The sequence below is a fragment of the Anarhichas minor genome, unplaced genomic scaffold (assembly GCF_050575085.1).
Source record: "Anarhichas minor isolate MPS153535 unplaced genomic scaffold, ASM5057508v1 ptg000010l, whole genome shotgun sequence".
NCBI lineage: Eukaryota > Metazoa > Chordata > Actinopteri > Perciformes > Anarhichadidae > Anarhichas > Anarhichas minor.
The window spans coordinates 9,005,393-9,033,007 of NW_027466456.1; the positions used below are offsets into that span (position 1 = coordinate 9,005,393).

Consider the following 27,615-nt stretch of genomic DNA (forward strand, 5'->3'; position numbering starts at 1 on the left):
GAAAATCTCCCTCCAGAGCAATAGAACGCATGATGCAACTGGTTTAACAGGCTGAGTAGGGCTCCGTGTGATGAGTAAAATTGGTGCCTCTTAAATTACTTTGACGGCAAATTGTAGAATGTACTGTAATATTGATTACAGTACCTATGTCACTCCTGGGTTTTTCTAGGATTACAGACATACTGCAAGAGCGCCGGCTCAAATGTATGTTACGAGAACAATCACAGTGTGTAAAACTACCTGCATTATAACAGATAATGATGAAAGTGTTAGTAGTTCTAAAAAATAATGAATATTGTTTTAGCAGTTGTAACATGACTGTAAATAAATAGCTATAAAGAGAAGCGGCTCATAAGAGGGACGAAAAAAAAAAAAAAAATGATATCTCGAGTAAAGCATGGTTAATTCTATACCATATCTTTCGGTTCAAAAGCTCGAGGTCCCCCCCCCCGGGTTCCTTTGATATGTATAACACTATGCCATATGTATGGTTTATGTATATATATATATAGCATAATTAAAATGGTACGCCAAATCAATTTTAGGAGCTAATGTCACTTGCTAGGCTGCAGGGGTTGTGGATGCATACAAGCGATTTGTTTTCAGACGTGAATAAAATATTGAAAATGGGAGATGAAAGGCTTGAGATGACAGTAAGTCAGCTGTGCAAATCCAGATCACAGTCGTGTGGAGATGTCGAACCGATGCAGTAGTAAGTGAAGAACAGGGCATGTATTGTATAGAGGGAGAACAGAGAGGAACACAAACCCCCACAGTTACAGTTTCTATCTTGGCTGTGAGTATCTCTTCCTTCAAATACTACAAACAAGGGGGAAACAAAACCAAACTTAAGACTATTTACAGCCTTCCACAAACCCATTTAATTCAATTATAAAAATGCATTAAAAAGATATTAGGGGTAGACGCAGTTTAATGAAGCATGTTTACTTGGGGATATTGTTTGTAATGAACTGTTTCTGGACTGATCTCTGTGGTTGGCCAGGGGAATGGGAGGGAGGAAAGGGCCGACGGGAACCAACAAGTGGAAGAAAGGTGAATGACAAATCTCAATAAATGGGTTTATTCCTTTGTCAGTTTAACTCCTTCTTTCCTTCTCATTTGGACTACGACTTTCCTCATGCACTACCTAAACCTGTATTACTGTGCAATGAAAATGAAGTTGAATATAATCTACAGTCACTGCTCACTCCCTCTGTTTGCCTGGGGAGTGTCACCTCTTAATCACATGTCACCTGCCAACAAGGAGTCTCATAAAATGTACAAATGCCACATGACTTGAAATGCTTGGAACCTGTTCTTCTTTTGGTTTTCATTTCGCAAACATTGTCGATACTACCTGGTACTTTTTTTAGTACCACCTCGGTCAAGGTCTGAAGCGAGCTGAGTCAATACTAGAATGTGGAGTTAAAACACTGCGGACCACAGATTAGTCAGAGCGAGTCGTCACTAGCTCGGCACAGGACATCCTTCACAAACCAAGCTACGGTCAATTAACGGTCGCAAATTTAACACTCAACCCAGATTTTAACGGCAGCCAGCAAAATGATGTTGTACACTGAACGGATTCAGCGAGTGTCAGGTTGAAGATGATATTACAGCAGTTTCACACATTGTCACACTATTTCGATTAGCTATGGATCCCACCCACACTGAGGGGGTACTATCCGCAGTGGACAACGAAATAGAGAAAAGGACCTAGTACCAAGATTAACCTTATCGCTTACCATTTGGCAGATGCACCCTGACCGAGCATTAGGAGTTAGCGGTGTAACGCCAAGATCCCTCACTGCCCTCCCATCTTTCAAACACTACCAAGTGAATTCTATGAAGGGCCTGGTGAAAGCAGAAACCGGAGACAGAAACTCCAGTGGTGACTTTTTTTTCTCCTGCCCCTTAAATATGTTTATTTCTACATACCTAGGCCTTGAAATTGCAAATGGTTATCTTCGCATGAGGTTTCTGAAATGGTACGTCAAAGCTCCGACATACAGGATATGGAATACATATGTACAACCACTTTTATGTGATTTTCTTAATCCACTGAAGCCTATAGAGACCAGCACTTAATTTATAAAAGATCAAATCTAAGCCAGATGATACATAGGAAACGCATATGGTGTGACTCATTATAGTGTATTAGGCATCTTGCTGAATCAACACCTTCCAAACTTGAATAAATAATCTTACATTACTGCATGTTTTTAGAAATGAGCAAAGCAGGTATAGTGAACAGTTGGCTGGAGCTTCAACAGTTGGCACCAACAAACCCAATCTGCAGTGACGCTTTTGATACATTGCACTGCAAAGATGCCAGTTGATTCTAAATCTAATCTTCAAACACCTAAAGTAATGCACCTCTATTCAAAACACTAACATGTACAGGATACAGTTGATGAGATGTGGTTTGAATGCATACATCTTGTAATTACAAGACAGCTGAGAGTGATTTAATCAAAGCGAAATGCACTGTGATTAAAATACATTCAAGCTTTATATATTTCGAGGTGTGAAATCTGTGTGCGTCTGCCATGAGACGAAACATCTTAGCGAGGCGTCTACAAATGGATCCAGCTCCGATGCCACTGGGAACAACTGACGCTTTCAAGCAGAAAATCTCAGACAAATCACAATTTACCAACTAATGAAACCACTCAAGATTATCCCCCATCCGCCTGTGCCCACTGTCCTCAGAGCAGCATTACTTACGCAAGCACCGCCTGCACTCAGAGGAGCATTGCTTTGGCTTGAGTCACAATTTCACTGCTCATGCTATATTCCTCATTAAAACAATAGCAAAGAATAGTTTAGGGCAGTAGCTGTCTTTGAGTCTGAAACAAAACTCATTGTAAATACGCTATGAGAACACTGGCACGAGAACATATCAGGAGGTTTTCAGAGAACACAAAAAAACAACAGTTTCATATGTACTTACCCTCTGTGGAGTGCACTTGGGCTAGTGTGATGAGAAACCAGCAGAAGGTTTGTAGTCTCAGCAGGGAGCATGCCATGGCGCCCGGCGTTGATGGTTTGTGGCAGGTTTGTGTGTGACTAAAAAGCTTCTGATTAAAAAAGTCCAAGCCAACTGGTCTCAGAGATGCTCATCATTGATCCTCTCACCTGTGGAGCAGACGAAGAAGAGTTGTTCAGTTCAAGGATGAAATTTATTCCACGTGGTGAGCTGTGCCCCTGTGTGATTTCACAGAGGAATTCGCCCTGTCACACACTCTTGCCACAAGGCACTTGATGCCGCATTTACATTCCGCTGCAGAAATGTGTCAAACCGTAAGCTGTGAAATGCTACTAACCCACGGAAAGCCACTAAAATAAGCCTGGAAGGTCAATAATCCTGAGAAGGGAAATCCCTTAATGGGTGCTGAATGCTAACCATTTCACAGGCAGGGAGGGGTGGGACCAGCGTAGTCATCTAACAAATAAGACCCGCCCCAATCCATCTTCTTGTGATGCTAACCTTGTCAGGGTTGTGTCAAATTATACTTTATGCTCTACCTTTTACAAAGTACACATTTATACCTTTTTGAGCATTTCTAAATCTCTCAATTCTTTCCCACAACACAAGTTAAGATATCAGTAAGGTTTTTAAAGTGTTGACCGTGTGCTGAGACTTCTCATTACAACAATGCACTGGATTGTGGAACAAACAAAAGCTTTTCCGCAGATAGAAATTTCAAATCAGCCCTTGCAGTAAAAATTCTGTCGACTCTCCAGAAGAGTTGCATCAGGAACTGACCAACTGTAAATTGACGCGGAATCATAACAAAGGAAATGTTAAATTAACTAACAGTAACATTAAACGCTAAAAATAGCCATGGTAATTGCTTGGTGAACATTAGCCAAAAAGCTTTTCATCCTGCTACAGTCCTATTGGTTTGCATTAGCTTGGTCCTAGTCTGAGTAATACATGGAAAAACTATTTTATAATAGCAGTGGATGTGCAGTACGTCTGTGGTCAAACACTGTTATTTTTAGAATGTCTACATGGCTATTTAAACATCCCCTTTTTATAATTAGTTGCATTATAGTGCTTTTTAAGTAGAATTTCCTACTATTTGCAGTTCCCTTTCACTTCAGCAGAGGTTCAAATGTAACAGTACTTGTATTTGACTTATGTTTTGTGACTCTTTCCACCCCCGCGCCCAAGCCAAACAAACAAGTAAAGAAACACTCCCGAGCAAATGGTCATTTCTCTCTGTTTTGACTGACCACAAACCACCTCATCTCTCCTTCCCCAACACCCCCACCCCCCTCCCTCTCCCTTACATCTCCACAAACCAGAATTCCTCTCTCCCCAGCTCATCCATACCTGTCCCTCTCGTGCTAGTTTGTTTGAATGTTTGTTTTTGCTCTCTTTCCCTACAAAAGCAAATGGCCTCCTCCCTGTCACGGATACAGTGCTGGAGCTGTGTAGGGCGAAACCTAATGCCTACCTGCGCGCCCAGGCATGCGTTTCACACTACTAACGGCTCCCTTTTGTCTGTGTGTTTACACTGCCGGGCTAAGCTCACTCCTCTCACTCCCATGAACCCTTAGCACATTCACCATGGGATATGGCATCACTCTGGCAACAAGACACATAGGACCCCATTAGAAACTGTTTTTTTCTTTCTTTCTTTTTTAGCACATTCAAAAACAACATGCCATTTTCTTGTGTGTATACAGCCTGCAATTGTTTGTTGAGATTCAAGGGACAGTGTGTGTTATCCATCATACTAGCAGCCAACGAGGGAACTCAACTGAAAAGACGGTGAGAAATTCTGTTTGTCATGTACAGTCAGAGCAGCACAAATCAGCTTCGGCTGCCTCCTCCACTCTGGAGAATATCCACGGCCTGAAGATTCTTTGATCTGTTTTGTCTGAGTTCTCAGACAGCGTAATAATTCATCGCCGAGAAAACATGCAGAGCGCAGACATTAGCCAACAAAGTTGTAATTAAGCCTGCCATAATCAGCACATCTAGTATGACATTACGTCTCACCTGAGACCTCTAATTCTAGAGCCATTTAAAAGAGGTTAACAAGAGCAGAGTACATGCAGCCGCGGTGTATTTAGCTTCTATGGAATAATACGCAGTCATGAGACTCGACAAATGAAAGATAACCAGGGAGACCAAGCATATTGGGTTCTATTGGATTTCAACAAAACCCTAACCCTGATCAGTGCATGTGGCACCAATTAAGTTTGTCAGGCAAGTGGCTACAACTAATCAGTCTCCACTCAAGGTCCATACATGTATAAATAGGCCTTAAGCAGATTGTGTCCGCAATAAAGCTGTATTTAGTGAGCATATACTGGAGGCTTAAGGAGCTTCATCCGCGCCAAAAAAGTCTGACTGTGTTGTCCACTTAGACAGACAATACTAGGATCACACACACATTTACATGCGAGTGATAATATGATTTATATTATATAATATTAAATGATTTTGTGGTGCACAATAACCCCGGTAATAATAATAAGTTTACACGAGTTGTTTGTTATCTAACTTTATGTACAGTGCAACAGGAAATAGTAATATAGTAGGAAAATGGAGAGACATCTTTGGTGGTGATTGTTTTTAACATTTTACAAAGCAGATTCCCAAAGGCACAACCACTTGAGGTGTTATTTGTTGCATTAAATTAATTTAGCTGTCGCTCGGAAATATTGGTTTTATTTCCCCACCATCCCTTGTCGCTCTTTCATGAAATATGGTTCCCTTTTGCATCTGTTTCACTCTGTGACCTCTGTGGTGCATGCAGTGAATGAAAACACAGACACTATGGGATACATACCTGCCGAGTGCAGATTCAAAGACTGATGCTATGCCTACTTGGCTTACGACCTTGACACAATGCTATGTGACAAACCCAATTCAGAGGATTAAGTGTCGTATACCTAAAACTCGATTTAACACTAAAAAAAATCTTCTGTCCAATCACATTGCCTCCTCAACCCCAAATCTATTAACACAAGGCAGTACTTTGCTCCTCAGTTTTGAAATGAAATGAAATACCATATACCTGAGCATCACATCTGGAACAGGTTAAAAGTGTGCATTTCAGTAAATGTTATGTCTCCTTGGTGGCTAGCCGCTGTTTGTGTTTACATATGTAAACAAACTATAATAAGTCGCAGCCTGAGATAACAGCATTGAATCAATATGATTATTCTTGCTTCCCTGTCATCTTTGCTTTGTGTAAAAAGCGTGCTGGCGTGCTCAACAGACCTCCCGTGTCAGAATGCCGAGACAAAGACAAAATGCCGTTACACAGCTTTGCCTCCAAGGCAGTCGAGAGCCCCTGCCATGAAAGGAAATGCACTATGTAGATCCCTAGTACATGGGGATGGGTGTACTGTAAATCGATGATAACAGTCATATACTTTAATATATTTTGTATCATGCTGTGAGTGTTTAACATGCTGAGACACCAAAGGCACAGACTAAAGGGAGACTGCCGTTCTCATTAAACATGCTGAGGTCTTCCCTCACAGCTGGGGGTTTCTTTTCTCTCTCCGCCTTGAAACAGAAACTGACGGCGATCATACCCTGGCTGTTTGCTCCTCGACTTGGGTGTGATCTCAGAACAGGTTTTTGCTTCTGCAAGAACAAGTTGTTGTACTGGGGTTTGGATTTATTATTATTTTTTTGGTTGGGGGGGGGGGGGGGCAATGGATGGACAGATGAGAAGAGCATCATGATCAGCATTGCTGCTTCTACTGCACCGGACACACAAAGAAGGCAGTTTTCTGTGATTGTTAAGCAAAGATTGCTAAAACGTCCACAACCATTTCACTGATTTAGCTAAATATGAAGTCATTGCAGGCACGTGTTTAAGTACTCTGAGAAATGGAGAAGCAACAGACGCGTGGGCCCAGAGGCTTTAAACATGTGTGTGCCTCATATATTCCCAATACAACAGAATGCTTTATAGTTAACAATTGAGAGAGAAAAATGGGAATTGAAGGATCCAAGTTGGCCTTCTTAAGAAAAAAATAAAATAAAAGGCAAAGTAACTGGAAGGAAGGGGGTTATTAGAATGGAGGGGAGGGGGGCTGATTGAAAAGGACAGTTTGAAATTTGAATGCAGCGGGGGTCTGAAAACAAGAGGCAGATGTCAAAGAATGCCGGGCTCCTTAGACAAAGCTCCTGGTTGTCCCTCTCTAGCTGTTAGAGGGCCGCAGGAGAATAGAAGAAGAGTTGCGCCATTCTATAAAACGAGGTCTGGGAGAATGGGGGGGGGGGGACGGGACCAAGAATAAAGAACCTGAGTGGGGGAGGGGGAGGAGGAGGGGGGGGGGGGGGGTCTGGTTACAATGAAAGATTGACAGCTAGCAAGTCTTGCTTGACCCTTGAATTAGCCCCTGAGCTTTCAACAAACCTCAAGAAAGAGTTGGGATGTTAATTGTCACGGAACATCACAGGATGCAATGGAAGGGAAATATGGGGCCGGAGATTCACTGAAATGTAAATCAGGACCAACAGACCACCACATGTTGAATGGAGGGAACACATTTGGTTTCTATTGGGTTTTCCCAACAGCATCCTCATACATGAATTCATCCGTACTATAAGACTTCTCTTATCTCCGTTTCTCTTACCCACTTTGAGGGGAAAAACTGAAATACCTGGGGACAAGGGGCTCCGTCACAGAACACTCAGCCTCAGCTGTGGCGGAAATATATTCCCCAAAGAGATTGTGTTCCTGCTTTGACACTGCTGAAGATGTACAATTTGCAAGCATAAATCAGAAAATTTGCACCCCAGAGGGGAGAGATTGGGCTGGTGATCGGATGAGTCTGGAGCCCCACTGAGTCAGATGTGGGGCAGTGAGGAACCAGAGGCTGACCCCTCTGCTGAGGGAATGATTGAGAGCAGTACAGGGCCAGAGGAGCTGAATGACACCCGACAAAACACTGTGTGACTGCTTGTGCCCCAAACGCAGGCCCTGACCCTGGCAGGAGCTCAGCCAGAGAAATACCAGGTCAAACACACATGCTGTGCAACAAGACTGCTTGGCAAGTGGTGTGTTTGTGTGCGTGTGTGTGTGTGTGTGTGTGTGTGTGTGTGTGTGTGTGTGAGGGGTTGGGAGAGGGGGAAAACAAAGCAAAGCATGAGGGTTTTTCTTAGGGCTGTCCTCGACCAAAGACATTGTAGGTCAACTTACGCTCATACGATTCTGTCAACAAATCCATTAGTTGATTTAAGTTTCTCCGCAAAGAATCTCCGCAAAGCACCACTTTAAATCTCGTGTTTACCAAGGATGTGCTGATTAGTGTCTTAAAACGTCAAGTCATTCACCATGAAAAAAAACAACGACTCATCGACTAAAAAAATCTTCGGCGACTAAGAGCAAAGCGACCGATTTAGAGCGTGGTTTATGCTTGCCGAAGTGAAGACGCGTGAGGTGTGTTTGCCAGAAAATGACATCATCGCGGCTTGCGTGTCAAGCGCAAGTGGTGAAGGCGCTTGTTGGTGCACCTTTGAATCTTTGTAACTAGGCACCCGCTGCATGCACGCTCAGAGCTTATCAAACATGACTGTCACCGATAGTTCACTGATAAAAGCGCTGTTAATGTGTCTGAGGATTTTACAAAGACGGCCAATTCGTTTTCAGATGCTTTAAAAAAAATCTAAATTTGAGGAAATATTTTGCCAGCCGAATCAAAGTGTTTCCAAGCTATTCAACATTAGTTACATAATTGATTAATTCATTACAGTTCCTCCTCGGCATTGTGTGGGTTGGTTTATGGTGTTTTTCCGGTAATACTCGTTGTCTTCTTCACAGGACATTTTGTTTGAACGGGCTCTGTTAATGCTGTTGTAATACTCTGTATAAGAACACCTTAAGCAAATAACAATATCTCAAATAGTTCAAACATATTATGGCCAGAGACGTCTGACTAGAAAGGACATCCCTTGTAGTTAAGACTGTATTTCAGAAACACAGTTACTTATCATTTCCAGGTATTACCTAACTCATTTCATCACCTGAGAGTACATAAAAACAATTGTTTGTGAATATGTGGATCATAACGTTTGGATTCAATCAATTATAACCTCGCTCTTTTGCAAGCCACACTTCCCCAGAAAATAGAGTGGCATGCGAGTGAGCCGGAGCGTGTGACATAAGCGTGCCGCTTGTCATGCTCATTGCTCTTAGTGTTTGCACCACAGATCATTTTTATGAGCCACTCAATTAATCGATTAGAGTACCCCCCCCCCACTGGTCAGGACATATGGCTACTAAATACAGCAATCATGGGCCAAATGCTGGACCACTCCAACTCATCAATATATTTATGGAGACCAAAATGGAAGCATTGTCAAAAACTAAATCGTGAGATGGAAAATAAAAATCTATTTCGGGTGCAGTTTTAAGTAAAAACCATGTCTGCCAGTGAGTGTTCCCCAATTTAAAATTGCCGATATACAATGTGTGTTTATTGTGAGTTTCACATATGTTTCTCTATCCCTGGGTGCTACACTGCCCTCTGCCTGAGTAGATCCTGAATCCATAGCCTCATAATCACTTTAGCAATGCAACAAAAATCCTATTAGCGCTGAAAGATACCTACACCTGTCTGTCCACATGGATTATAGCCAGATGATTTGCCACGGTAACAAAGTTTTAATACAGGTTCCATACATTTTTTGTTGTAATTTTGATGTTTGACTGGGAAGTGAAGTGGATTATCTCAAATGAAATTTCAAAATGTCATTTCCACTTGCTGATAGCACAAAACTATTCCTTTCAGGTCTGTTGCGATAAGAATGATTCAGCCAGGGCCGTTAAACGGGGTCTTTGCCAAATGTTCCTCCGCTTAGGAATTAATAGGCTGACATTAATACAGTTAGATAAATAGGAAGGTCAGGAATGGGAGCCCTGCCATTATATAGGCATCTCATGGTGATAGTACCTGCCAATCAAGTCCAATAAGTCCTTGACACAGGACGGTTCACCTTGGAATACACAGAGCGCATGCAATATGTAGTGTATACTCTCCGGTCCAGAAACCCAATCCAGTTATTACATGCACATAAATACTTTGCAGGGTTTTTTGGTCAGAGACACCAGAAAAGAAACACTTGTTGTGTGATCCAGTTTGCCATGACTAAATTAGTCAAAATAAATCAGGGATTACACAAACTGAGCTCGGGCAGTTGGCCAAGAGTCTCCCAAACTCATCTTCTCAATTTCAAAATGAGTGCGACCGTTCAGCGCTCATGGAAAAAATAATACAATGTGCCCGAGTAAAGTCAAGCAGCTGGACAAAAAAAACTGAGCATTCACAGCAAAAAAATACTAACGAGTGTCAAGTAAAAAGTGTGTGAGTCATTCATGTCGCCTGAAGCTGAACTACGGTGAACAAAGAAACAGTTGAGGTCAGAGATTTGCTCATTGAGGTCCTAAATGTGACCTGTTATTGAGTTCGGCAGCTTGTGTCAAGTATTTATTTTTAGTGTTGCCTCTCATGTGAAAAAAAAAAAAAACATGTTTGTTTGCAAATGTGCGGGGCCTGGTTTTAGTCTATGATAATAATGTGCAGTATTTACTCGGCTACGCACCAGTAAGCAGCTTTAGTGACCCCCCCCCCCCCCCCCCCCCCCCCACCCTCCCCCCAAAATGAGCAGCTGAATGGTTAAAAACCCTGCTTCATCTTTCTATTAAGGACCTCAACATCAATAATGCACTGTGATCGCGAGGCGTTATTAAACAGGATGATTCATTTTTAAGGTCGTCGGCAGCAACAAAAAACACGAAGAAGGTAACGGAGAAGATGACTTGTGAGAGACATGTTTAAAATGAGAGCGGAGCCGGAAGGAGAAGACGCATCCGTGTGTTTACTCGTTTCAGCGATGAGAAACAAAAGATAAACTAAGCAAACGTCTCTGGAACCAAAAAACTGTGGAAATATATTTAAAGTTCACCTAGAGAAGAAAGATTTACCATAAAGTGAATCATTGACTTACATTAAATGTACAATCCTGATATTGATTTTGCACGATCCACATCTCAATGTCTAAAAGCTCCAGAATCCCTCTCTTCTTAGTTTGCTTTGCTACATCTCCTCCTTTGTGACTGGATATATTTAACAACGGCTCAATACCAGCTTTTACCTGGATTCACCTCGTCACTGCACTTGAGCACCCCGTAATACTTTTTTCTCTCAGTACACAAGAAAGCATCGAGAAAGATGTTCCGTCTTTGAACATTTCTAAAAGTGAGAATGCACAAGCTTGGAAAGCAGTATTTAGATTTTTGTTAATTCTTTGAGATTACAGGCATTGTGCACAATGTGGCCGACCGTGGCTCAGTGTCTAATTGAGGCTTTTAAACATTTCTGATGCCCAGAGGAAGGACAAACACAGCCAAAGTAAGGGGACACCACATAATCTCAGTTCTCACTAAAAAAGAAAAACAGCACAAGGACCTTCCAGCAGAAGCACTACCACACAAAAGGTCTACGGTCGCCTACTTCATCCTAGCACATACCTATCCCAGCGCTGCCGTATCTACTTTTTTAATCTAAAAGATGGAATGAATGTTTTTGTCAGACAAGGGAAGTGGCATATGTCAACCTAAACAAGGTATAGAAATGTGTCTCGTCAGGAAGCTCAGACAAAAGAAGTGGGTGTAGTCTTGTCCTGAATGCAATCACTTGTCGGCGCTAAATCTTCAATCAGTATATACTGCCCTGATGGGTAATGGTGCTCCTTCAACCTGATGATGGTGTTTTGATTTGATTTGATTTTTTTCAAAGAAAGAGAAAATGTCTAAAAAGGCATTTAGCTCTTGCTCTGAAATGATCGCTTCACACGCTTGGCTGCACAATAACGTGAAACGTATTCTGAATGGAAAATGATTTTTTTTCTTTTTTTTTTTTAAAGGTTCTAATACCGCATTAAACCCGGCAACATGACAAAATCGAGTCATTTAAGTTGCTTTGAATCTCCAGGCTGCATCATTAGATTTCCTCACGCTGTTTCAGTGTCACTACTCCTTGCCCCTCGCCCCACTTTTAGCTGTGAAAGAGAGAGAGAGAGGACAGTTTGGGGGCTGAGCCTTCTCCGCTGAGTTCATTAGCATAACATCAGCACTGTGTCAGGGATTGTGATGCAAACAAGCCCAGATTGGCTCATTCCAACCCCACCGCTTTAAATAACTAAGGTGCTATCTCTCTCCTGCCTGCTCACTGTACAATGGAGCTGCCTTTGGGACGAAAGAGAGAGAGGGAGTAGACTGTTAAATACTATTCAACTTCAATGTGGAGAGATGTCATCAAGAGAACACTTGGCTTACATTCAATAGATTAGAGCGAAAGCTGCTGTGCTTTGCCCAAATATAAACGTATGGCATGCCACAGGAGAGGGATGAATAAAACAATAGTTTAACATTGTAATGCTTTGTCATAGGCAAAGACGTCTCTTTTTTAGAATGTGCCCAACTTCCAACTGACCCTGATTCAGGCTTGACATGATTTTAAAAATTATGTAAATGGTTCTGTGGCTTATGCTATCGTCCCCTGCCACCCACAGTAGGACAGCAGATACGGCAATCACTGCTTCTGCACCTTGTGTATGTTTAATATGTGTTTGCTCTCTTGTGATAACAAAGAGGGAGGAGGGGTGGGGGGGGGGGGGGGGGGGACAAACAGGGCTTTCTTTTTTGTTCTTTTTTCTCTCTCTGGATAGCTGGACCAAAGTCAGGGAATCTAAAGACACAAGGAGAGAGAGAGAGAGAGAGAGAGAGAGAGAGAGAGAGAGAGAGCAGACAGATACAGGAGACTGTGAAGCAGACTGCGATAAAACATTCACTAGGAAATTATCTCCCTGTCATAAGGCCCTCCTGTTTTGAATACCAAAGGGATTCAAATTCGCAAACAAACTCTGAAAGGTTGACCAATTTCGTGCAAACGATAGCGAATTGCAGTACGGGTCGCACCTTTGAACTGCCACGCCGGAGGTAGTATGAAGCAGAGATTTGAATCTCTGTATCTCTGCATAGGTAATCCACTGAAGTGTAATTGCTACAGCTCTAAGTTACACAAAATAATGACAGGAGAATAAGACTCACTATGAATATGAAGTGAGGGTGATAACATAGTCCCATGTGGGGAGAGAAGGCAATACCGCACCTCGACAAGGGCTCTCGCTGGGGAGGGAAATTCTCCTCTGCACAACCACAAGCATCTCCGTGAGGTGGTTTGCACCATTCAGAGCCGCGTAAATGAAACATGATGTTTTATTTGACACGAATAGTTAGTAGATTATGTCATAGAATACCTCTCTATTTCTTGACCTTGACCTCTTTCTGTTAACATGATCAGCAGTTATTGTCTTTGTGTATAAGCTGTGATCTGATGAGTGAAAAACATCATGAAAGAGGCACGTGAGACGGAGATGCACTTTGATACGCATATCCAAAGAGTTTTACATTTTACATCATTAATATTGTCTTGATAAAATGCCTTCAAAGACACTTCCTTGAATTCACACATACAGTCAGAGTTGAACATCTAGTATTACAAAATAACCAAAAACAAAGCTTTCATTAAAAGCTCATCAGCACTTCAAATGGAGAGCATCTTATGTGTTTTACGATACTCTGAAACACAAATGCATGCATTTAATGACTTGCTGATTTACTAAACGTCGCCGATATATCGGCTTAAAGAGCAACGTCCTGCTTTGCATTCCTCAAAGTCTATTAAAATGTGACTTAACAAAGAAGAAAGCGCGTGAACAACAGAAACAGGTTAAAAGCAGTTATCCACTGTAACATCAAAGGAGATTGTTCTTGTCTCGCTAATAAATATTCAGCCCCGTCCTGTGAATATCTTCCATCTCTGTCATCCCTCTATGTATTATACACCAAAATATCTTCATCGTCAATTAGCCTCTTTTGTTTGGGGCTATCGCTGCATGCTCCAGTTGTAGAATCGTGTTATGGAAGCTTCATTACACATTTCTGTCTCGGCACAAAGCGGTTGACTTCTGTTAAAGTTTAATATAAGTATGCAGCTGAGAGAGTCGTGTGGCGGCGACTTCACAATATTGTCCCCGAGTGATGTCTGTGCAGCCCTCCCTTTGCTACACTGCCTCCATTATGCACAGGAGCATCGGAGCCTTTTCAGGTGAGAGAATAAAAGATCCCTCTTTTTTTGGCCCTGGCAGTAAAGTGAGTAGGCGTTGCAGTGTCTGTAACATTCAGCATCTCATAGCTGATTGTTAGATTCAGCTTCAGTTTTTCGGTGGCTACCTTTCAACACCACCATTTACAGAGCAAAAGCTCGCATCATCGGAAAATCTTTTAGAGACACGCTAAACATATTAGCACCTTCAACACTATGCTACATAGCTGTTATATACGGCAAAAACATGGCAAACTTCAGCATCCTTTAGGCAGGTCCCGGCCTCTACCCCCGGGCCTGCTGGACCTATTTCTGATGGTAATGGCTTCAGGAGCCGCGTCCTGTCAGCCCACTCCAGACTCACTAGTAATCAGCTCGGGCTGATGAATGACGGAAATGCCACTGGCGTCACTCTTTGCGACGACAGAAATGCACCCATTTCTGCCCACCCCCATTTTGACTGTCCTCTTTACATCGCTTTTCTCCTATTTCCATCAACTACTACAGAAAGGCACTCATCGCATTGGTTCAGCTGCTGATGCTGAAGCTAAAAATGAAACATGTGTTGCCGGGGCACAGATGCAGCACTTGAGAATTTGTGCAGCTTGCTCAGAGCTTTCTGTCTGGTCATCATTTAACCTTGCTCTGATTGTATCACTGGGGTAAAAACATGTATAACTTAATGCTCCTATTTGTTGTTTCTTATGAGAGCACAGACAGGTATATTGTAGATTAAGATAAAAAATGTTACATTTGCTGGCAGATTTTCGGCATTTGATTTATTAGACAATGCCGGCCAATCAGTGCTGTATATCTCCAAATAAGGAAGGTTCTTCAAAAAGTAATTTCGTTTTTTTATGTAGTTGCAGGCAGCAACATAAAACAAACTGTAAAACATGAAACCCGATTTATTTATTTGTTACTGTAAATTGTCTACAGCTTGATAGATGGGTCCCGGCGTAGTGGTGCCGATTTCACACCCAACGTTGTTTTTTTTTTTAATTCTTAAACAAACACTGATGATTTTATTTTATTTTATTTTTTAAAGAAGAAAGAATTGTGACTCTTTTGGATAAACAGAAGTTTTCCTTTAAGGACTGGAAAAGAAATCTCCTACTTCTCCCGCTAATTAAACCATTTAAAAACCGACAGGTTTAGCTGAAAAATGCATCGTCACAAAGCTGAAAACAAGGTTGGGTTTCGTAAACGAAAAGTTGTGGAGATACGTCGTCTTCATCAGCGACGCAAAAATAATTTTCAATATACTTAACATTCTTACCATCGTGTTTGTTAAATACGAATGACCAGCAATTGAAGAATGAAAACAATAACCATCGTGATATCAGCCCTGATATGCTGGAATCTATAACGAAGCTGATACTCAACTGGATTGTCATTTTGTGGCTAATTCCATTTGTTCTTGCTTCTCCACATCTATGTGTCACGCGTCCAGCGACAACATACCAGGTGTGAAGTCGAAGCTGCAGTTCTCACACTCGTCTGAATAACCAAATCCAGTTCGCTAGGGATTGAGTAGCTGAATTAGACAAACAGGTCGGTCTAATGGATAAAGAGTGTGATTTATGGCAGACTTCACACCAGCAGAGCCGCCTCACACCTCATTTAGAAGGAGGCATGATTCATTATTAGGGCAGCCTGTATATGTATTTTTCCCCGTGTAAATGCCAAAAAGATCCAACCATACAGAAACACTGAGGTGTCAATATCAAGCATTCCAATTTTCATTATAAATAAATGAATAATTTGACGTCTCCATCTACACACACATATTCAGGAGCTCAACTTATCTGCAGTATTTAAGATGTTCATTACCTAACCACCCCCCCCCCCCCCCCCCCGGCAGTAGAGGAGGAGTTGGATCCAACAGGCAGCAGTGAATGCCAGGCCTGGCACAGCTGTACAAGCAAAGCTGTAAAGAGACGTCACCGGCCACTGTCGCTCAAATCTTCCCCTATGTTAATCCCACACTATCTGCATTCACGTCAGCCCCACTCCTCGTGTTCCTGCATTGCGAGTCACACTCCCAAGTTCAATTTGGCAGGAAAGTGGACATGTTGCATCACTTCTGCTGGCTGAAAATCCCCTCGGCATTGTTCCCCTCCAATAATCTTTTTCTGAGACAGCGTGATGATCCAATAGTCATTTTTTTCCGCAAGATATTTCTTGCCTCTTGTTTTCTCTTTCAGGTATTCACTGAACCAAATAAAGTGTGTGCAAAACTTGAGGTTTATTAATTCCTATACTGGATCCCAGCTAGCTCTGTGACTTCTAACACGCAGCGTAGCAAATGTGAGCGCATATGAGTTTTAAAAGCCTTTAATGCCCCTGAATCTCTTCTTAGCTGATCAGATCATCTTCCGAATGGCCTCAATACACAAGCAGGGCGGGCGTGTGTACAGAAGAGTCAGCTCCATTTATCTCTATTCATCATTTACAATATTAGAGAGAGACAACCTTCTGTCATATCAAACCCCGGACTGTTACTGTAGCTGGACAAATGCGCTGAAGAATGAACACTCAAAGTGGTGGTCAGGTTTTTACTCAGCCAGCGCATTTAACCCCGCTATGTTTCACAAGACAGGAATTTTAAACCCAGGCTCCAACTGAACCAAATCCTGGCCCTCGGGGCAGAGATATTATTTTAACATCTCTTTTCGACTCTGACATTTTGTCCCCCTGTTTTCAAATGCTTTTCCCAAGAAGCTTTTCTCCAGTTTGACCCAAGCGGAGACCATTGCCTCTGGCTTGTCACGGAGAGGAGAGTGATGCGGTTCTATGGGCAACAGAGAGGGAAGGCTCTGTACTGAGACAGCAGCAGGTGCAGCCGTGACAGTTGCCGTGTTGTTGCTAGCCCCACACTGTAGTCAAGATGAGGTTCACAGATGTAGCCACTCAGTGCAGTGGTTTATTGGCTGCCTGAAACAATGCATCTCTGTCAAGAACAACTCCTCCTAAGGCCATTTCAGTTTAAGGGTGCTCTGTATGAAACAAGGCGTAGAAAAACCTCATTCTGACACACAAGGTCAGTCCTGCTCCACGGCAACACAATCAAAGTTCCCCTCGCTCTGCCAACAAACAGAACAAATTCCAACCTGGTGCAATCACGCTGAATCGCACCAGGTTGGGGGTTTGAGACATATTTTCATGTAAAGGGATTTGTCCATCTAAACTATAATAAAAATAAAAATAATATTAATAGCATTTTGCACAAATGTTTTTATTTTAAATGATCCAATAATTCAAGTAATTTATATTTAGCACACATTTCTGGACTAATTATTGCTACAAGCATTGTCACTGTTCTAATGAATTATTACCAAGCCTCTCTCTCGCGCGCATGTTTTTTTTTTTTTTAAGTCAACCAAGTACCACCCAAGGAAGCACTTCACCCCCAGGTGCATCTTGCGAGACATGCATTCCAATCATGCGACACTTTCAATATATCGCGTCTACAGAAAATTAATGGCATCCATTTTTGTTTCTTTTTCTTAGTGTGGAGAGAAAGCAAACCTGGTTCCTTTCTTCAATTCAGACCCTCGAAGTAGTCCGCAACGTCCGATCCCAGGTAGTGTTTTGTTGAATCTCAGACTAGTGGAGATCTGAGATAATATGACTATTGTTTTCCTGTAAAGCACCCAGTCTCTGCTTGTTCAATTACTGGAAGGAGCCTCAACGAGGGCGGTTAAATCATTTGCAGAGACATTATCTACGCAGAGAGAGAAAGAGAGAGAGAGAGAGAGAGGGAGGGAGGGGGGGGGGGGGGGAGGGAGGGAGGGAGGAGAGGAGAGCAGACATAGGGGCCAAACTTTAGTCTATAGAGGAAACAGAAACATTTTTTTGTGGACCACACATGGAGGGTACTTCGAGGATAAAAGCAGCAGGATTCATGATTCGCTGCAGGAAATTAATAGACTAATACAGTTCTCTCTGTTCCGCTGCCAAAAACCACATCATAATATAAAATTGTTTTTCATTACAGGTGATGATGGATATCTATGCAGATTACGAGATGTACACAGAATTTACGAGCGAGCGACCTCAAAGTTCATTCTTCCTCACATATGTCGCCTGCAAACAAAAACCAACTCACAAGCGCTCGTCTGTCAGCGTGAGCAATCATTAAGAGATAATTTGATTGTTTTTTCAACCTCGGCTGTGTTTGATGTCTCTGGCATGGTAGCAATTGAACAGACAATTATTTTGTTGATTAGCTTAGTTTTCAGCAAGTTACCATGCCTGTGATATTCCTCTGAAACTCCCAGACCAGACGCTCAACTCCATCTGACTTGGCAACTACATTACAAGAACAAAGCTTCCACACTCCCCCAACTAAATACCGTACAATAAAATATCCTTTATCAAAAGCCTCAGCCTTCCAAACCAACCCGACAACCAAATAAGCATATAGAATGAAAACAGCTGCGATGCATACTCTTCAAAAAGTGAGCACCAACATAATGTGTAATATGCATCTGGCAGGGTTTCAACTGCAATGTAGGCAGCACACAGTGCTTTGGAGTGCATTTACTTGCATGTCTCATATTTTATTCCTTTCAGTTTGACTTGAGTCTTTGATCATTCAAAATCAACGCTGCTGTGAAAACTGCATTCCAACGTAAAGAATTCATTACATGCAAGCGTCTATAGCGAAGCTTTCTGAATTAAAGCGCTCCCAGTGAGGAACTAGCAAATCACAACCCATTCTAATCCCGTCCGTTGAAAGACACACTATTGCTGTTTTATATAGTTGCATTGGTTGTTGCTATACATACACTTTTTAGCATTCGGTATTCTGGGAGAGTATCGTAGTCCACTTAACTGCTAAATAGTACGTAACTCAACACAATAGGTATGCAAATCGTTTGAAAGACAAACACAGCTAAATATTAAGTACAGCTCCAATAAGAATAAATAAATAAAAACTGAAATGCCATTTGAACAAAAGCAAAATGATATTCTAATGTTGAACACTGCTTACTATACTTTTGCACTCCGCTGGAACAATGTCAGCCTAATTATACTGAAGCACACCCACAGCCTGACATCAAATTATTTTTGAAAAAGGGAAAAAAAAAAAAAAGGCAAGAGGAATAAAACTTATCTTACTTGCATTGAGTCACAATTGTCAAGGAAACCAGCAGCAGCCTATATAGAGGAAATCTATTGCTATGGTGTGTTTACCCACACATTCCTAAATAACAGCCCCGTCTTGTTGAAGAAAAAAGGGGCTTTTAAGTGTGGAAGTGCTTCGCTCTCCTCTAATCCAGCCGAGACATTACTCCTTCCCCTGGCAGACGTCCGCAGATCCCCCCCCCCCCCCCCCTCTCACCCAGCCAGGCCTTGCTCTCGGCTGCTATGGCAGAGCCGCAATAACTGCTGTTTGCTTAGAGCCTTGCCTCCCAGGTTCTCCTCTGTCACACAGAAATTGAATATTTTCCCAAATAGTGTTGCAGCTGTGCACAGATAAGGGCAAGTCCTGTTCACATAGCACAAATAATAAGACAGGGTCAGTGTGTGTGTGTGTGTGTGTGTGTGTGTAGTCTTAATTGTCTTAATTATAAAGAAGAATACATGTAAAAAACTAAATGAGAGCAAAAAAAAACGATCATGTTGTGTATAAAATATAATTTAATAAAACATGTTTTAATAATTACAAATGTGTTTGCAATTTATTTTTTATCTTACAATTATCCAAGTGACAAAAAGTAAATATAACTTCAGTGACAGCACTAATTTAAATGTTTTAAATAATAATAATGTGTAAAGAAAAATCCCACTTTAGGGAAGTAGTCGCTTTATTGACAGACGTGTTGGGTGTGACCTAAATACACATTACTAATAGCACACAGCAGATCTTATCTGAAACCCAGGTAGTGTTTTCAGCATGATGTAAAATACACAAGCAACGATCAGAAACCAGGCCAGCATGTTGCACCCAATCGTTTTATGACCAGACGACAGTTTTTACGACCCCGTTTCGCACTTTGCACTTCCTTTTCTTGCAAACACCTCTCAGAGAAGCACAAAATGGGTGACGCACAAAAACAGAGATGCCAGATAGGCTCAGGGAGGCTGCCACTTAACCAGCGCACAGAGAGCTATACGTGAGAGCCATCGGCTAATATCCATGTTGTTTCTTGTCACCAGAGTTTGAATTGACCCTTACGTTCCGCCGCCTATGTCCTTCCAGTGTAATGTTCTGCTCTGAAATTATTTAGGCAAGCAGAAAGTTTCACCTGCCATTTGAGGGGCACCGAATCCCCTGCCGCACCAGAGGCCTTTGGCAAGTGGAAACAAATGTTTTTTTACAAAATGGCAGGGAGGGGGAACACGCTGCCGCACAGCGTTTTACTGATTGCCAATCGTAAAAATAAAATCAGTCATGAAAGGGGAGGTTTTTTTGGCCCACCGAAGGCCTGCACGTTACATCAAATTTGCCATAGCTTTCTTTTACAGCCTTGTTTCCTCCCTCTAATGGGGAGCAGTTATCTGCACAGTATGACTCCATGTAGGTGGTTTAGCAACAGCAAAGATTGCATCTGAAAACACAAAACCACAATTCACACGCCAAATAAGCAATGGGATGTAAATCCAAATGATTTAACTCCCTGCAATCCTCTACTTCTGACGCATTCACAACCTCAATCGTTTGCTTGATTTTGCTACGGAGTAGCTTAGGTGGTGTTCACCGTGAATAAAGGCACGACATCCCTAGTGCAACGCTAGCACAGACAATCCATTCAGCCACAGTGCAACCTTGGAGTTGCCAACTGGAAGCTCAGACAAAGACAACGAGCAGATTTCCCAGCTTGTGAGAGCGTGCGACACAAAAACAAAGTGAGCAAATGTTGCCACTGGTCAGTATGTGCGCACTCTTATTGAATTAAATCCAAAACAAATTACCTTGATGAAGCCAGGGTGGAAGTGCCTGGCTTGTTGTGATAATTAAAAAAATATGTAGAGGCTATGAAAGCTGCATTATGATTGTTTAGTGCACCAGTCACATGTCCATAGTTCTGGGGGTGCAAGAAATACGGCAGCAGTAAATGAAGCAACAGTCGGTAATGTCCCAAATTTTGATGCGTTCAACCCCATTCATCCAATCACACTTACTGAGCCTTTAGTCCCGTGCGCTGTGAGAGTGTCACATAAAGAGAATAGAGCGATATCTAGCACTTTGCCTGCCCCAAACCCGTGTAGAAGTGTGTGCTGTGCTGTATTGATCTGGGAGTAGAGATGAACGCCGAAGCAAAGAGGGGCAATCCGGTGCTCTGGCAGATCAAGAGCAGCTGCAGTCCTTTGAAACCGGACGCACTTCCCCTGAAACAAGGCGATAGACCGAGAAAGGTACTTTCTCTCACGCTGGACTCAACGGTGAAATGCTCATAATGGCGTGCTCGAGCACAAGATATCAAACACCGAGACAACCGAGAAGACAATTTCCATTTTGAATCCGCGTTCACAAGTAGTTTGTGTTATTTACAATGAGCACCTGTTTTCACAGGCTCTGACAAACTAAAAAAAAATAAAAATGCTACTGTATTAATTAAGAACGAATGCTTTCCAACACAAGTTTAAGATATTTTTTTATATGCCACCATTACACTATTTACTCTTTGTGAGTCGCTGTACAATTATCCTGTTGTGTGGAAGCTTTGACATATTCTCTCACACCAACGCACAAACAAATACAAGGGAGATTACGCTACACACAACATGTCATACGGACCTTGTTACAAGAAAGGGGGGAGATACACAAGACTTTCAGTTTTACCAGCTCACACACTCTCATTCTCAAGCATTTCAGGCTCAGCCAAAACCAGTGGCAGAAAAATACGTCTCCTTCCATTGTGTAAGGGCTCTGACCACTTTGATATGCTAATATCTTCCCTCAGAACAGCTGGAATTTGCACTTGCATTAATTCAAACATTTTATTATGCACAAACATGTGAAAACGGAGTTCCCCGATAAAGAGGCTTGGATAAGAAGTGTTGCTCTTGGAGCCTGATTCAAGCGTGTGTATTGGCTTATTTTTTACACATTCCTGAAAACTCAAATAGGCTCCCTTTGTATTTAGCTGAATGTCACTTTGTTATGTATGGTGGGGGGGATAAAGCCACTTTATCCTCCACACACCGTTCTTTTGATTTGTCTTAGAACAGGTTGTATTTAAATGCATATCTGATTAAAAAAAAAACTCAACAAATGTCACATTTTGTAGTAACTGCATAATCCCCCCCCCGTTGAACAGCTATTATGAATGTGTTCCACCGAGATGTTTCAGACCAATGAGACACATTCAGGGACTCTAATCGAGGCAGTAATTCGTAGCTCCCTTAAAATCTTAAAATCAGAAAGACAACCAAAACAAACAAAAAAAAAAGCTGAGGACACGTGAATCAGTATCAGTCCACTGATCGATCACTTAAGATTAGCTGCTGTGCCCCCCGAGCTGCCATGCATCATCGGCTGGCCGCGGTGCGTTTCTCGGGGCCAGGAGAGGCACACACACCGCACCCGCATGTGCGCTCCTGCTGCCTGCTCTTTAACACATGGTTGACAAGACGCGTTCGGAATCGGTAGGCCTAAATAATACATGTGCAGTAAAAGGATCTAATTTTACAGCCACTCTGCGCCGACTGGTTGAGTTAAGTCGAAGAAGCACCCATATATTCCCCCTATTTTTTTTTGCATCTTTTTCCGTTTGTATGTCTCCCTTTGATTGATTTCCATGACATTTCCTACGCTTGTGGCACCAGCGCGTCACCAGCTCTGTCTTTAGCCAAAACTAATTATTGCATTGGTAGGCGAGCCTTGGCTGATTTCCCCTCTTTCTTTTCTTTCCTTGGACAAATAGCCTAACCCCAATTATAATGGATTAGCCTGTGAATGCTCAAGAATCACACCGACATCGCTTCTCAGGTCACAGCTCCCAGCATAAATCCCCTATTCAAACCAACAAGACCATCAGTGGATTTAAAATTAAAAAAAAAAAGCACCAGCAACAAACTACTCTTCAACTCTGGAGGCATACATTCCAATTAAATGGTGCTCTACATGTTCTGGTTCACATAAAGGCGCTGCCCCCCCCCCCCCCCCCCCCTCACACACGCACACACACACACACACACACACACACTTTTTGAATAGTTTCCATTCAGCCAAACTCGGCAGCCGATAATCAATCCACATCTGGTTTTGTTTTGATGAATCATTTTTCAATTAACCACGGTACCTCTCGGGCCATTTAAACTATACTACAAGAAGAGGTGTCCTGCTATAAAGGCTCACCTAATGAAATGAACCCAACATGTTCTACTTTTAAAAAGTAGCTAAATACACCGTGAGACTTGAGTCATACGTCTTGGTATTATTTTAAAATCAGTCCCGAAAGCAAAAGGCAAGGCTCCGAAGTGACCGAGCAATGAAAGAAAAGTTCGCACACTTCCACACCAACTTGTCATAATAAGCCTAGGCTGCTGCTTAGGGTCTGATTTATAAAAGTAGTGATGGATGAGCCCATACGGTGCAAAAGAAAAGAAACAAAAAAACTACTCTTACCTTTCTTGAAAAGCAGTGGAGCCAAACAGGCTGAAATGAAGTCAGTTGGGGATGTGAATTTTAAAAAAAGAAAAAAAGTCAGATTGTGGACAGACGGGCTGATGGGAACTCCTCTGCAGCGAAGAGAGCGAGTATGCAGGTCTGAAGCATGCTCCTCTTATCTGGGACGGAGGCTGGCTATCGGGCGGCAGGTCCCCCTCTCAGCCCGTACATTCCCCTGCAGCAGACACACGCTTCTTCCATGGCAAGCAAGGTGTTGCTCTGCGCTCAGTCCTGACTCATCAGCACCTCGTGGACCTCTGAGCGGCTCATCTATTCTCGGCTCTCCCGTGCGCCGTTCGCTCCCGTAGCAGCAGCAGCAACAACAAACAAGAAGAGGAGACGCGGAGAGCTCGGGGACCCAGAAAAAAAAAAAAAAAAGAAAAAATACCCAGAAAGACTGAGAGTGACTGAGAGGGACAGAGTGTGTGGGGCTTTCAGTGTCTGTGTTGAAGGGGAGAAAGACCGACCTCCGCTACTTTAACCGCCGACGCTGCTCTCTTGGCTCCTCTGAATGAGACTGTGACGACTGGGCAAGTTTCGGCGGTTCGCCTCTGGAAAAGATCCCGCTCGCAGTGTTGAGACACTTGGTGGAAGCAGCGCGGAGCGGGCTTCCAGTAAACAGCGCCAGTGCAGTGAGAGCAGGCTGCCGTCTGCGGGAGCTGTCTGAGCGGGGGGACTGCACTAAAACCTGACATGGAGTCCACATCCGCGCGGACTCGGAGTCTGGTTCTGTGCAGGAGACTAATCACATCGACTTATTATCCTGCCCGACAGGAATCAGCTCACTTTTTCTTTTTTCTTTTTTACTGAAGAAAAGATTCAGCTACGTCATACAGAAATGAAGGTGGTTATCAATAAAATCCCCCTCCTCATTTTTGTCCCTTTTTTTTCTGCCTAGAGATGCAACACTGCCTTCCTTTTGGACATGAGAGGCCCACGCTGTCACAGTAGGCAGTCCAGCCTATTCAACCAATGACAGAGGACTTATTCTACTGTAATACTACCAAGCATCAAAAGGAACATAGAAGTACAGACAGATCCCCCCTCATTCCAACTGGCCCCACAGGATAACACACTGGCCCGGCAACAGTGGTCAAGCCGCTGATGGTGCTGCTGGTGCTGCTGGTGTGCGTAGCCAAGCAGTTTTTCATATCGAGAGTCTCTCCTCAATTGTGGGTGGGTTTTTTTCCCCCCCTGCACTTTTCTTCTACATGATTCATGACACCATTCAGCAGTCAAGGGGATTTTCGTCAGGCCGCTGTTTCTTCGACCCTTTGACTCATTACTGTAAGCTGCAAGTTATGTTGGTGGTCCACAATTCATATTCACTGTAATGCCGGCGATTACAGTTTGATCTGCACAATATGTCTATGGGACATTCACAGTTTTAATATATGATTTAGTTCTTTATTAAAACCCTCAGTGAAAAAAGTGAAACATTTTTTTATCCAAGTGAGAAAATCGAAATTTTCAAGGCCACTGCTGTTTTTCATAATGTCATCAGGGCCTCTATCTTTAAATCGGAATATGTCAAACTAAGCAAAACAAGCAGGTTTCTCTCCGCATTTGGTGAAGACTTGGAACATGTTGTGATCTGGTTGAGGAATTCTGTCCAGAAACATTATCAGGCAGGACGTGGGTACACACCTGGCTTCAATAAAAACTGTCCTTCACCCACTATGTGGAAATGTGAAGTTGAGTCATGCTTTCCAGGTGAAGGTGAACACAGCAGAGGGGCAGACTTATGTTTTCATAAGCATAATTTTACATAATAATACAGACTTTTTTTTTTTTTTTGCAAGGGACAAAAAAGAGAAAACAGATGTAATAAAAGGTCACCCAGTGGCAGGCATCCATATCTGGAGAAATGTTTATTTATAAGCCAAGACTAAAAACACATGTGTTGTCTCTGCAGCGTTGAACAGCTTAAACTGCCATTTTGCATGAATTCATTTGAATCTGCTTCCTCAGATTGTCAACAGAGGGCATTAGACTTGTATTGCTATTCTTCTGAATGAACCGTAAATCATTGAACTGTAAAATTCACCGGCAGATCAAATAAAAACAGGTGAAGACAGAGACATCCGTCTGAATCACGCAGTAATTACAATTATTTAGCTAATTATAGGCCACCGTGTGCGTGTGTGACCCCAGCCTGTGCAGTCATTCCTTTGACGAGTCACACAGCGGTTGCACATAAATTGTTTATGTGAAAGTGTTTATGATAAACTGTGATATAATCATATCTTGCAAAATGCGGCACAATATTGCATGTAATCACTCACCAAACGGTGCATGATAAAAGCTGGCTCTTGTGCGCAGCTCCCCCCAAAAAAATACGAAGGTGAAAAACAAGGACAGAAATGATGGCAGCATTTTAAGTAAATACATACTCGACACAAAACTGACAATGTAAGTGCATGTGTGGAGGATAGTAAAGATGTAAGCACAGTGTTTCTCTGTGTCCATTTCAGTTGAAAATGATGGCAGATGCTTTGGACAGACCTCAGTCATCCATGGTGAGAGCAAACATGTCCCCCTCCATTTCCCATGTGGCTCCGAGCCTGCCTCTTAACCTTCAATTGTTCACCTAACAATGCTTATTGGTTCCTTCCCAACATATTTGCACATGATTGACATTTCAGGCACACATGACCAGTCACAGGACTGCTTCTGACCCCCAATCAGTCATCCTTTTGCTTGATGGACGGACAGAGATTTGGCCAGGTTGTATGCTTCAGAGCACAATTAACAAAGCCACATCTAATCTCCATCACTCAATTATTTGTTCATTAAGTGCTTTTGACCTTTATTTTGAAGTTTTAATCAATTTTACTGGGCTTGACCTAGACATACACCAACAGAGTTTGTTTGTGTCGTGTACTTGTGCTACCAAAATAATTAAAATGTGTTGAACTGCTGTAATTGAGACATCACTTGAGCTTACAGTTTACTAAATGGTACTGTGCAAAGCTCAGAGAATCCGCTTCAGGACACCGAATGGCGGTTGCATTTCTTATTTTCTTCTTGTCACATCTCTCCCAGCCACTAGAGCAAAAGTTCAAAGTGAAGCTTCAAGTATGTGAACTGCGAACTAGTGATCTTTCTTTCCCCCGCTTCGTTTGCATGAAATCCAGCAGCTTGATCTGTTCCTCCAAACCAAGTGAAACTCCACCACATCACAACTACGCCGACTCTCTCAGTATTCTCTCATCAATTTAGTCAAGCTGGCTGTAGTGGTCTCCTTGGATATCAGACTCTCAGACTAGACTCATAATCAAAGAAGGCCTCTCTACACACTGCAAACTCGGTTAATATTTATGTAGCCATGGGCAACAATGCAGTGGCGAGTTTTGACCCCACTTCTGCAGCACCTCGAGGAGTGGACCTGTTTCTGCACCGGTTGAACTGGGCCAAGAGCTTATCTAGGGAAGCAAAAGGGCTTGCATAGGCTTATTAAAAATCTGAGGCATCATTGTGTGTCATAGTGACATAAATATGTTTGCTGTTGTATTGCATATTTCCTGTTAAAGTTACATCTTAAGATAGCTACGTAATCTGTTATCATCTTTCCTCATTATTTATACAAGTATGTGAAACTAGACAGACTGCAGGTTGACACTGACATTATTTTTGCTTTAACTTTGCTGCTGGGGTTAATTAAAAATGAATGGATTACCATATGTTAATGAAAAAACTGTTTTCATGTGTTTTTAAGTTGCTTGCTGACTACAAGGTTAGTCTTTGGAGTGTTTTTCTCAAGGCTCATATTTTGAGTTAAATACAATATCAATAGGGTATATACACCAGCAAGCCCCTGACCCAAAATCAATAATGGT

At 42.4% G+C, this 27,615-nt stretch overlaps 1 protein-coding gene across 1 annotated transcript in view; it reads right to left on the reverse strand.

Annotated features, from left to right (window-relative positions):
- adgrl2a (adhesion G protein-coupled receptor L2a) overlaps positions 1–24,475 on the reverse strand; it is a 92,247-nt gene extending 67,772 nt beyond the window's left edge. The window contains exons 1-2 of the mRNA XM_076088071.1: positions 23,735–24,475; positions 2,954–3,138 (exon numbers count right to left, since the gene is read on the reverse strand). Coding sequence (XP_075944186.1) covers positions 2,954–3,029 — 76 coding nt within the window. The 5' untranslated portion in view covers positions 3,030–3,138; positions 23,735–24,475. The remainder of the gene's footprint in view (positions 1–2,953; positions 3,139–23,734) is intronic.
- Positions 24,476–27,615: the final 3,140 nt, after the last annotated feature.